This window comes from Candoia aspera, chromosome 2, assembly GCF_035149785.1.
Source record: "Candoia aspera isolate rCanAsp1 chromosome 2, rCanAsp1.hap2, whole genome shotgun sequence".
Classification (NCBI taxonomy): Eukaryota; Metazoa; Chordata; class Lepidosauria; order Squamata; family Boidae; genus Candoia; species Candoia aspera.
In genome coordinates, this window is record NC_086154.1 from 106,700,580 (window position 1) to 106,713,044 (window position 12,465).

Genomic DNA, 12,465 nt, shown 5'->3' on the forward strand with positions numbered 1-12,465 from the left:
TAAATGACAAAATGGTGGGAGCCTTCCTGACCTTGGAGGGCAGAGAATTCCACAGTTAAGGGGGGGGGGATGCTGCCTCCTTGATCTCCTGGGAGTAGGTATCTGTATCATCCATCCTACCTAGACTGCAGAGGGCAGGCAGATTCCACCTAGAACAGTCAGTCCTAAAGGTAACAAGTTAGGTGGATTACCAGCATTCTTGAATTATGTCTGGAAGCCTGCTGACAAGAAGTATCATCCCCACAAAATAGGTTGTTACTCTGTGAACCGATTAATATCGGACAGTAGCTAGGTAGCTGTGTTCTGTGCCCATTGGAGCTTTGGTGTCTGCAAGGGCAGGTGCCCAGAGAGCAAATTGCAGGAATTTGTAAGATAAGGCATGAGTTACCATCTCTCAAATGTTGTAGTGTTGTTTTGTTTTTTTGTTTTGGCTTTCATTTTCCAATGAAGTCTCATGAGCCAGGTATGATTCTCCATCTCTTACATACAAAAGCTCCAGCAGATGATTCTGATGATTAAGGAGCATCTCCTTCCAGTCTCAAAGCAGCTGTTTTTTTACATTGGAGGGAGGGTACAAAGGCAGAGGCCAGGTAGCCCCCACAGCTCTGCTTTCGGATACTTGGCTTCCTCCAGCATGCCAGTTTCTGCTGCTCTTTGGTCAAGAGGTGGGAAGAGTCAAGACTTGGCCTTGCTATCTGGCTTCCTTTCTGTGGGAAGGGAGCTGGCAGTGACTGACTCTCACAAGGAGGATTAGCTATTGTCAAACTGCATACTCATCACCACCACCATACGTATCATAATTAGGACTCTAAACATGTGCTTAACCAAGATTGTTAATTTACAAAATTGGGGTCCATTTGTGGCTTTAAGGGCGGGATAAAAATTAAATAAAAGTCATGTATAGCTAAATCCTTCATATCAATTCCATTTTGAGACACCAGACAGGTAGCAACAGGGTCCGTATTGTCCCTCTGGAAATCTCTCACTAGTGGAGGTTCGCTGCTGAGCCTGATTCTCCTTTAGCCCAGCTGCTTCTCCTTTCCCCAGTGCTGGTCTGGAGGAAGTTCTCAGCCAGCAAGAGGACAACAGGGACTGCAGTTGTGAGGTCACCCCACTCCCCTGCCCTTTTAACAGTGATGAGGATTGGGCCTAGGGGTTCAGCAAGGGTTAAGTAAGAATCACTGTACAGGGAGGAGGAGAGCACAGGGAAGTCTCAGAACATATAACTGAATAAAACTCTAGGGCTACCAGAACTGAGCTGAAAAATCGGGATGACTACCAGATGACATCAAACAGTTTGGATGTGGTTGCTGTACAAAAGGGTTGCTGGAAAAAAAGTTAATCTTTTTAATATTTCATGTTCATTGCCTTTAACTTGCAGTTACCAAATAGACATATTTAAAGTAGGAAACTAAGCTATCATTGTTTAAATATGGGTTCAACACTTTAAGCAATCATGGCCAATTATAATATCTATGTAAATCTAGTTTCCTCCATCTCACAAACCTATTAGACACTTTTTAAAAGTCCCTTAGTTGTTTCATCCAAAGTAAATATATGGTTGTAGTCTCAGCTGACTATAACCTAATCAGTACTCACTTGTACTGACTGAAGTTTCCAGGTCATTTTTTTAAAATTCTCCATGAATTTAGGAAATGTTTGGACCTCCAACTTCAATAGGATTATTGAAACACAATACACAGTGATATAGAAACCCCAAATTTGGTAAATATTTCATCAAAGGCAGTATACCTTTTGAAAAAAATGTGAAAATTGTCATTCAATGACTCAGATGGTACTTCCAAATAATTATGACACTCTGGGTTAAACTCAGAATGTCAGAGGTGTATCATTAGTTCTCCCTTCTCTCCAATATTCATTTAAAAGCGACTTGGTTGACTATGAAAATAGGACTTCAGCAATGAGAAGAATAATTTATTGCATACTATCTGTTGTCTCAAAAGTATGTTGAAAGGATAAAAGATCCAGTTAGAAAGTCCTCAATTTATGAATCTGGCCTAGTTCAGCCCCAGCACACTAAGCTTATTTAAATAATGTCTATTGATTTATTGTTAATTTATGTATTTATGTAATATTTATTTAAATGAGATGGGGTTGCGAAATATCCTCATTAAACCAAAGGAAGACATCAAGCGTGGTGCCAGAGAGCTCGGCCTTGGGCCTCTATTCTAACATTTGTATCAATGGCTTAGAGGAGACAGTAGAGCAAAGGCTTATCAAATCTGCATATGACACCAAGTTGGGTGGGGCAGCTAATACCTCTTAGAATTTTGAAATAAAATTCAAAACAAACTTCCTAGGTTAAGAAAATGGTAGAAAATGGTGTAATGAAGTTTAAAGGAGAAAGTGCAAAATTCTTCACTTAAGAAACAGAATTCAAATGCAGATGTATAGGATGGGGAATAACTGCCATGGCAGTGAGATTTACAAAAACTATTTTACAATAATGGAAGCATAGAGCTAGGAAAGATCACTCAGGTCATCAATCCCACCCTCTGTTTGGTGTAAGAATCCATATGAAAACTCCTCAACAGAGGGCGGTTTAACTTCATCACTGTTAGGATGCTACTCAGGGTGAATGATATTACCAAAGTTTTCCAATCACAACTTATGAGGGACAAACAGTGCCATGGGTCTATGATTCAGTGTTCATTTTTAGTTTCTCTTCCAGAAGCTGGAAGCCTGAAAGAGTAGATTCTGTAGGACCAGAAATATGTCCTTGTAAATGCAGGAAGTTCAAGTCTTCCTTTCTCTGCTCCAGCCCTTCTCAAATATTACAAACACAGACTTAACCCACCCAGATGAATTAACCTTAGTACAGAAGTACATGCAGAGGATCAAAAAAAGTCATGATGGAGTTGTTACCACAATCAAAGCCCTGATTCTTTGGTACTGATGTTCTCCCTATTTAATAGCAGTGCAATGGTGGTTGGGTGATCCTAGACCAGTGTTTCTCAACCGTGGCAACTTTAAGATGTATGGACTTCAACTCCCAGAATTCCCCAGCCAGCATGCCCTAGAAGATGCCATAAGTCCCTAGTCGGGAAATAGCCTTGCAGCTGGACATCAAACAGTCTTAGCTGCAAGCAGAGTTCTGATCCTTCCACAGTTGTTACTTTTAAAGAGACAAATCCTAAATTTTAGATGTCAGCAACATTCAAGATTTGCAAACAATGTATATATTGTATGCTCTAGAGCAAGTGTGTCCAACCCACAGCCTACGGGCCGTGTATGGCCCTGAACAGCTAGTAATGTGGCCCCAAGGATGAAGCACGCAAAGAATAAAATTAGAATTAAAATTTCTGACGAGCACCTTGAGAACTCATTGAGAATTGCAACCACTTTCATCGAACCAGACATTGATGCATTAGTTTCATGAAAACAAGGTCAAATATCCCACTAGTTTTATGTTGCCCTCTATTTTTAAATTTTATAATAAAAATATTTTTTAAAATGAAGCTTTATTACTTATATACATTAACTATATTATGTATTTTATGTGTGGCCCAAGACAATTCCTCTTCACTCAGTGTGGCCCAGGGAAGCCAAAAGGTTGGGCACCCCTGCTCTAGAGTATCCATGCCTAAATCTAAAATGCAAACTGGCCCTTCATTCTAACAAACAGATATATTGTCTGAGCATTGTACAGGAGAGATGTGTATCAGTTTCACACTGTCCACAGATCTGCACTAGTTGGAGATATAATATGCATGCAAGACGATTTACAAACATTTGCATTATTGGTTGTATGATGACCAATAACTTCAGATAAAGCCACTAGAGGGAGCAGTTGATTTGAGTTCAAAACTGTGCAGGCAACAATTTTGAACATAGTTGTCATTTTCTGACCTACTTAAGCCTCTGTGTGTTTGCACACATCTTTTCCTTTGGTAATTTACAAGGGAGATGCAATCAGGATTACTTACAGCCATAGTGAAAATTATTGCAGTCGTTAATGTATAACTGCACTTGCGAAACTTGAGGAATTAAATACCAACAAAATTAAGATTCTTTGGCTAATAGATACATTTCTAGTTGCCCCAGGTTCCCTGTGCATCCCTTCATAAAACTACATTACCATGGAAAAAGCTATGGAGTGCTCGAGTTTTGTAGTGGCTAAGATAGCCATCAATCATGTCCAATTTTTGGCAACTGCCTGGACAAGTCCCTGCAGTTTTCAGAAGTGGTTTGCCATTGCCTCCTTTCTAGGGCTGAGAGAGAGGGACTGGCCCAGGGTCACCCAGCTGGCTTTGTGAATTGGACAAGATTGAACAGATTAAAAAAAAAAGCCATGATTCATGATGCAATTCCTGCTGCACTTCCTTGTTCCCCATCGCTGAGCCAGAAGCAAAGTGGATGATGGATCCACTAGGCTGCTGTGATCTGGGGGTCAAGAATGGAAATGGTAATCACACTGTTATAGTTGCCCAGAAATCTCTGAAGGCCAGGAGGAAGAAACCAGTGGTATGTTTACAAAAGATTCCCATCCATATGCCAAGAAAAGTATCAGTACCTTAAATGTGCATGCACAGTAAGGCTGTAGCACTTCATCTTGATTCTAAAAAAGGGGCTTTGGCATTCATGGGGTGGGAACAAGGCACCTGCCTGCAATTCCTTAAAGCAGCTGCATCTTTAGGCTCAATACAGGAAAAGACATGGCTGTGTTAAACAACAGAAGACAGAAATATTCTGCTCCTACATACTTCAAAGCACCTTTGGAGGATGACAGCTAAATCACGGCATGACCCTCATATACAGATTCTCATTCTGTTACATGAGACTGCACAAAAGATCCACACAAATTCAAATCCACATTCACCTTTTAACTTTGCAGGGGGGAGAGTGATGTAGACTTATATTGGAAATATTGACTATATCAGCCTTTTTCAACTTTCTGATCCTGAAAGAACCCTTGAAATATTTTTCAGGCCTCGGGGAACCCCTGCACATTCAGGCTCAAATATGGGCCAGAAGTTACAAAATTATTATATTTCTTTCATGTCTAGGCCTGTATATATGTATTAACAGTGTTCTTAAACTAAAAATAAAGAATGAAACTGACCTCTTTAATGTGAAGTTTCCTGAATTTGAAATAATTTTCTATATAAATTGTGATCTCCCAGGGAACCCCTAGTGACCTCTCGCGGAACCCTCAGGTTCCAGAGAACCCTGGTTGAGAAACCCTGGACTACAGTATATGTTGCTTTCCTTCTAGATTCTCTTGCCTTCTGAACAGGAACCTGAGAAGCTTTAGTGTAAAACATTAAAACAGTGCACAAACTCTTAGGGTGCCTAATCATGGCATGAATGTGCCCCAGCAGTCCCAGGGCACCACCTCCCTACACTTTTTAAATTTGTTAACCATTAGAGTTAACCTTTGATGGGGAAGGCAATCAAAGGACAGGAGTTGAGGCACCAGTTGGCAGCCAATATTTGCATGTCCCATTGGTCAGATAGACAGAACCCCAATTGGCTTGTTGGGCACACTGAATGTTACAAGGATGGTATTAGCAAGGACAGTTGCAGAGTGAGGTAAAAATGGTTCCAAGGGTTTAAAGGGTGAAACCAGGACTGTACAGATGCACCCACTGCTACTAATTCCATGTGCTAGGTTTTGGTGTCCATAAGTAAAGTTTTTTTTTTTTGGTACATAGCCTGAAATGGCTATCCGTTCCAATAATGCAGGAAGATGAATGGCTAGTGCCTCTTTCAAAATCATGACAGAGGAAGTGCACCTCTCAGTTGCAATGTCTAAATCATGCTCTAGTTATGCTGGATCAACTTGTAGGTGAAGCAGAATCAAGCAGCTCTTTTAGACTGGCATTGGGTAGAGATAGGGACTGTTTAGAAGCCTTCTGCAGAGCTAATGTACATTAGGGGCAAATAATCTATGGTTCCAAAGTTGCTGAACTGCAGAAGCTACCACCCCTCATCATTGGTTATGCTCAGATCGTTGGGAGTTGTTGTGCTAAGCATCTAGGGGCCACAGACCCCCCTGCCTGTAATATATTTTAAAAGTGCAAAAAAGGAGTAGGAGGACCTCTTCAGTGCCATCCAACTATTGTATATAAAAATTAATTCTTGCTAAATGGTAATGGTTTTTATTGCGATCTTTTTTTATCTTTCTCCTTTATGTGAAAGAGAGAGAGAGAGAGAGAGAGAGAGAGAGAGAAACTGACTTAGTTCCCATTGATTTTGACAGAAGAGAAATTAGTGGAAATTAAATGTAAATGTGCACTACTTTTGCTGGGATGGACCTTCTCTTTGGGCAATCAGGGTAGGCCAATCATAGCTCTGTTGTACTCATCTGAATTCTCATTCCTAAGACATGGCCAACCTTGGTCATTCTATAAGGGAAGTTAGTCTCCAGAGTTCATTCTAATGGAAGGCTGTATTGCGCATGCTCTTGTGCTCCCCACCCCATCTGTAGATCTCCCTCTTCTGGGGGAACCTTGTGCTGCTTCTGCATGACAGATTCAGAACACATTCTCTCTGCAACCATACCAGTAGCGAGACAGGCTGTCCTGAGGAATGCACTGTTGATTCCCATGTATGATCTTCAACAGTTCCCCACAACCAATCAGGATACAGGTATTAATCTGTGAAGTTGGAGGAAACCTTGAGCCACCCATTATCTTATCTTTTTAACATAATTATTCCTTCACTAGGAGCCAGCCATGAAGGAAGTCTCTTACCATGTTTCATTTCCTCAAGGCCAGAAATGTACAGGAACATTGAGCCAACTCAGTGGACAGTTGAGGAGCTGGACTGCTTCCCTACTGTATTGAGTAGTGGACCAATAACCCAGAAGAGAGTTTATGCTTACGTTCTTGACTGGCTGTGTGAGAGAACAAGAGACTCATCTGCTAGACCCGCAGCTAGTAAAAAGAATTGGGAATTGAAATACCAGAGGGAGAGCAGCCAGAAGTAGGAACATTGCTTTGACTTTAAATGCTTAAAAAAACACAAATGTCATAGTTCAATGGGTAGTCCACTACTCTGGCTTAATTTATGAAGAGGCAATTACTAAAACACCTTATGGTTGCCAGCTACAACCCTCTCCTTTCTTCTGACTGTAATTGTGTTTAGTATCAGCTTACTGTATTTCTAGCTTCGTTTTATGGTGTGAAATATCATTTCTTCATCATATATGGACTATTTCTTTCTGCTGTGACAGGACACAGAGCAGATTTATCTAGTTCCTATTGTTGTAAAATTCTGCTTCTTATTAAACAGCTTATGTGAACTGAAATCCTAAGCACATCAGCCACAAAGGTGCTCCCCTGATGCCAATGGGACTTTTATTCTGGCAAATAAATGTAATGTATTGAATAACGCACAATATTTCTTTCATATCTTCCTAAGCAGCAAGAGAATTCATTACCACACCCATTCTGCAGAAATCCAGCTGAGAGAATGAGAGAATCCAGAGTCCATGCCCACAAGGGCATAGATAAGGAAATACTGAAGTCGACGTCTCTTAAGAGGCAACCTCTCAATCTTGCATCTGTCCCAGAAATCCTAAGGGCCTAGAAACATACACAAGCTCAGCAGAGTGAATGACCTACAAACATATGAGAAGAAAAGCACAAAGCAAAATGTGGAAATAAGTGCAAGAACTGGTGACATGTACCTCTTCTAGTTACCCCTCTTACGGAAAGAATACAAGTACAGTCTGAGTCTGGCAGAGTTACTGGCAGGTTTTGACTTTTTTTTTTATTGGATACAAGCTTTGAAAAGTTCTTTTAAAAAAATCCACATCACATTCAGGCCAACCGACCCAGTGGGTGATGCATCTCTCTTTCTACAGTGTAGAGGCAGAGGTGCCACCAAAATGGGTTAGCTCAGTGTAAACATAATCAGTGCAAGGACACATCCATGCAAATATTAGAAATAAAAACACTGTAGTCTAGGAAGCAACACACACTCACATCTGCTGTTCAATAAACATGAAATTGTCTCCCTTCCTCCTCTTTAAGCAAAGTCTACTCAGCCACTATAAAATACAAACCATAAGGAGATGTCCCCAAAATGAAATGTTCCTTAAGAGGTTCCTCAGATGTTCGCCTTTGCAGTTCATGCTATATACCTCGCTGATCTCCATTATTGTTTCATTAGCCAACTGACCCATCTTCCCTCATTCAATCTAGCCAAGTCTAGCTAGTCATAGAACTCTGTGACACAAAAGAAGTGTCTCTTCCACTTTACAAATTACAACCTTAATTTGGTGAGGAGATCACATTGGATTTAGAGGTATGACACTGTTTGCAGAAATTAAAATGTCCCAATGATACTGGTATTGACTGGGTTTTGCAAAACAAAAAAAATCATCTTGATGCTGTCATTCTCACATAGTTCAACAGACGGTGCAACTATTAGCTTTGTTCATGGGGGGCCTCAGTGGGGCTTCGCTGGAGAAAGTCTCACGTCTTCTCCGCACGGCAGGGCTCAGCTGGCTGGGCAGGTTGGCTTGCTGAAGCAGCTCCCTGAAAACTTCCATCACATTCTCATTTTCCTTAGCAGATGCCTCCAGGAAACGGTTGTTCCAGTCAAGCTCCACCAAGGAGAGAACATCTTCAGGCAACACTTGTCTAAGCCCACCAGCTTCAGCCTTATTGCCCACTACTACAATCGGTGGGAATTTATCCTCTTTCAGCTCAAGGATCTCCTCACGTAAAGTCTTCACACGCTCAAAGGACTCCGCATCATCAACAGCATAGACCAATGCAAAAGCATCACTGTTCTGGATGGAGAGCTTGCGCATTGCTGGGAAAGAGTAACTACCACTCGTGTCCAGGATCTCCACCTTGAAGGTAATCCCACTAACCTCATACTCCTTGCTGTGCAGCTCCTCTACTGTCCGGCGATGCTTTGGCTCAAATGTGTTCTGCAGGAATCGCCGGATGAGGGATGTCTTGCCGACCCCCGCTGCCCCCAGAAACACCAGGCGCACTTGGCTCTTCTTCACTGCCAGAGACATGCTTCTCTGGAACTTGCAGGCAGGTGGAGGCAAAACTCTCAAGCCCCAAACACAAACAAAAGCAAAGCCTGCCTGGTCTTTAGGTAAGCTGGCTCCAGGGAACAGTGTTGTTTTCCACTGTTGCCTTGCAAGTCACTTCCACGCTTCTCACCAACTTAGTCTAGTTACTAGGAGAACTGCAACTGTGTTCACAGTCTCCCCACTTGTTTTCCCTTTATTTACACTCCTTCCTGCCACAGACACAACAGAGAGAGAGAGAGAGAGAAAGTCTCCAACCTCCCCCAATCTGTGCTGGAGAGAATGTTCAGGGATGGGCAAAATGTAGGAGAGAGAAGAAAGGTCTGGACCAATCCGCTGAATGCTGTCTCTGAAATCAAATCCCAGCCTACTGGGGGGGGGGGGGGAGAGGAGGGGAGAAAGAGAGAGAGAGAGAGACTAGAAGAGGCTGGATATTGTAAAGGCTTGTCTGCCTCTCAGCTGCCAGGGATGCACAAGACTTAATTTTGCTCCCTTCTGAGATTAACCTCCCTTCTGAGCTAGCACAACCACGGTGCCCTCTGCACCTCCTAGCATATTCAATAGTCTTTTCCACCCTTGAACTGGAAAACTGTACCTTATTGAAGAGCTTAGGCCAAACAACAAAACATACTGATGCTTCAGACAGAGCCACTGAGTACTTTGGATCCGTAAAACCTATAACTGAATTGAGGGGAGGGGCAGAACTAAAGGAAGAATAATATCAGAATGTTCTACTTGCCTGGCTAATAGGAAGAGCCTTGTGAAATTCAGGGTGGGTAATTAAAGAAGCCTCAAATATTCTAGCAGTCTCTCTTTGTTCTAGTTGCTTAATTTGCATTTTGAATAATAAAATTGTTTAGTTAGAAGGAATCTCAAGGCCATCTATCCCACCTCCACAATGAAGGGAGAAAAACCCTTGCATACAAACACACAGAAACACATGGAGTCTTCCAGAACTGACCCTCATGGGCCCATTAAGCATCACCAAGTTTTCAGTGCAGTGGAATGAATTTCCTAAATTCAGCCAACCTAGTATGAGTAAGCAGAACCCGCTTGTTTCTTTCATTCCCCATCCTAACTGGGGATATCCAAATGAGGATATCTGGAGCTGGTTGTGGAACATCCCAAGGGGATGTCAGCCTTCCCAGGTAGACCAGACAGGAAACACAACCAGATGAGCTAATTCTACTTTGCTGTAAGGCTACATTAACAGAATCTTGCAAGTCTGAAAGTGCAAGTCTCCCCCCATCTCCTTTACAGCCTGAGAAACCGTAGGGAGGGTCCCTTCTGAGCCTCTTCTCCACCCACTATGTAGCTGCAGGCTATGCCCTCTCTTATAAGACTGTTCCCTGCAGCATCTCTTCGCCCCGTCTCCCAAGGTCTTTCCCACATACCATTACAGGGGTGACTGAGGCGCCAGGTTTTTGTTTTTTGATTTTATGGATTTATGGTTTATGATTTTATAGTTATTGGGTTTTATTGTTGTGAGCCGCCCAGAGTTGTGTTTAAGATAGATGGTCATACAATTTTTTTAAATAAAATAAAATAAGATAATGAATAGAATAATTGATTCCTCTCAGGTTGGGCAAGGGAGGGAAAGACAACCAATGTGTGAAACATAATAATGCATTTGTACTTTGCCTGAGATTCCAAAAGAGTAGTGGATATAGGTTAGCTGGTCCTCAGAAATACATTCTTTTAAGGGAAAGTTAGTCTGTATCTCCGCAGTGAACAGGACTTCAATGCAGTGACTCCTTCTCATAAGATGCCCACCTCAAGCCAAGAAACAGAGCTTGCACTGAACAAAATGGGAAGGAGTTATGCTCTCCATACTTGCCTGCACATGTTTCAAGGCCACGATTGCTCCTTCCATGCTCGAGGAAGGGCTGACAGTGAATGCAGAGCAGGAAGCCTGTGAGCATCTTGCTAGGCCTCCTAAGCATTTAGGATAGTCATCCTGTTTCTCAGTTCCAGGGCCTTTGACACTTCTCTGTGGACACCTGTCTCTCTTGTCCCAGGCATAATCATGCTGAAATGCCACTAATGGCAGCAGTTCCTTCGCAAGAGCACATTTGGCAAAACTTGCATTATCGTTCCATGTATTATATAGTTTAATAATAATAATTGTTGTTGTTGTTGTTATTATATCATTAGATTAATATCCTGCCTTTATTTTGTAGAACTCATGGTGGCATAGATATTGCCAGAGTATGCTCTTTTTATAGACTATGTAATGTGTGAATCGACATTAAGAGGCTATCCACACTAGCAATTTGTAACTTCCAGCACCATCACCATGGTGTCTTTCTTGCAGCAGGCCATGCATCATCCCAGCAATGCAACAGCTCAATGAATCATTCATGTGGACAGTTTCTAAGTGAGCTGTAAGAAAAGGTCATCTCTGTGGCATATCTCTGCTCTTGTTACTGGAAATCCTGCTATTGAAACTATGCTAGAAGAGCTATGATTATTCTTCCAAACAGCCTCTGTTTCTACATCATGAGCTGTTTATAGATAACGCTTTGATTTAAAATAGTCTTTTATAATGGTATGATATGAGCATTTTTGTGGGAAACATGTCCAAAAGGGCATCCCATCCAGAAGACTTTTTAAAATAAATAATTCACACATTTGCTGTAAAGGAAGTGCAAGGACCGAAAATGAGAGCTGGAAGAGCATAACCTTGTCTGAGTGAAAGTTGCTGCATAGGCTTCAGGCTGCTTTTATGCATTTGCTGCTGGACGTAGTGTCAGGGAGACCCAGGTTCAAATCCACAGCCATGAAAGCTCCCTGGGTAGTCATGCTCCCTCAGCCCAACCTCCATTGGAAAAACTGGAAGGTGGGAATGCTATGGGGCTGCCCTGAGCACCTGAAGGAAAGCTGGTTTATAAATCTAACAAAATCTTTAAAATAGTCAAGGGAGGGTACCATAAAATAGCTGCCACACCACAGAGGAGAACATGGGCAATTCTCCACAAATACACAACCCAGAGAGTGAGAGAACAATGTGTATGTATAATTGAGGGGGCTGATCCAGATTAAAGGAAAGAAATACCAAGGGGCAGGGTTGGGGAGGGGGAACAGGCTTGCTTATGCAACTCCATAAGTTTCCTCAGGGTAACCTTTTTCAAATATAAGCAATTTTTAGAAGATGCTTTCCATTGCTTCATTCCAGCTACTGTTAGGATGTCTACCTGAAGCACAAAAAAAAAAAAAGGAAGAGAAAGAGAAAAAGAAAAAGACATCACATTGAAAGAAGTGGGAAAGAGTTACCCTTTCCATACATCCCTCTGTATGTTTCAAGGCCAAGGCACAAATGACTAGGCTCAAATTATCCTATTTCAGGGACATTATACAAAGACTTTGCTCTCTGGAGAAGGCTCTAATGCTGGGAAAGGTGGTAGGAAAGAGAAGAGGAGGATGGCCAGTAGCAAGGTAGGTGGACT

At 42.0% G+C, this 12,465-nt stretch overlaps 1 protein-coding gene across 1 annotated transcript; it reads right to left on the reverse strand.

The window, feature by feature from the left end:
* Positions 1-8,341: 8,341 nt before the first annotated feature.
* LOC134492337 (GTP-binding protein Rhes-like) lies at positions 8,342-9,276 on the reverse strand. Its single transcript, XM_063296513.1, has one exon. It carries the CDS (start codon positions 8,999-9,001, stop codon positions 8,378-8,380), a length of 624 nt encoding a protein of 207 aa, XP_063152583.1. The 5' UTR covers positions 9,002-9,276; the 3' UTR covers positions 8,342-8,377.
* Between the last annotated feature and the right edge of the window lie 3,189 nt (positions 9,277-12,465).

Bases quoted from the DNA above. Each gene is read 5' to 3' on its own strand.
- LOC134492337 (XM_063296513.1), bottom strand. From the start codon at position 9,001: ATGTCTCTGGCAGTGAAGAAGAGCCAAGTGCGCCTGGTGTTTCTGGGG.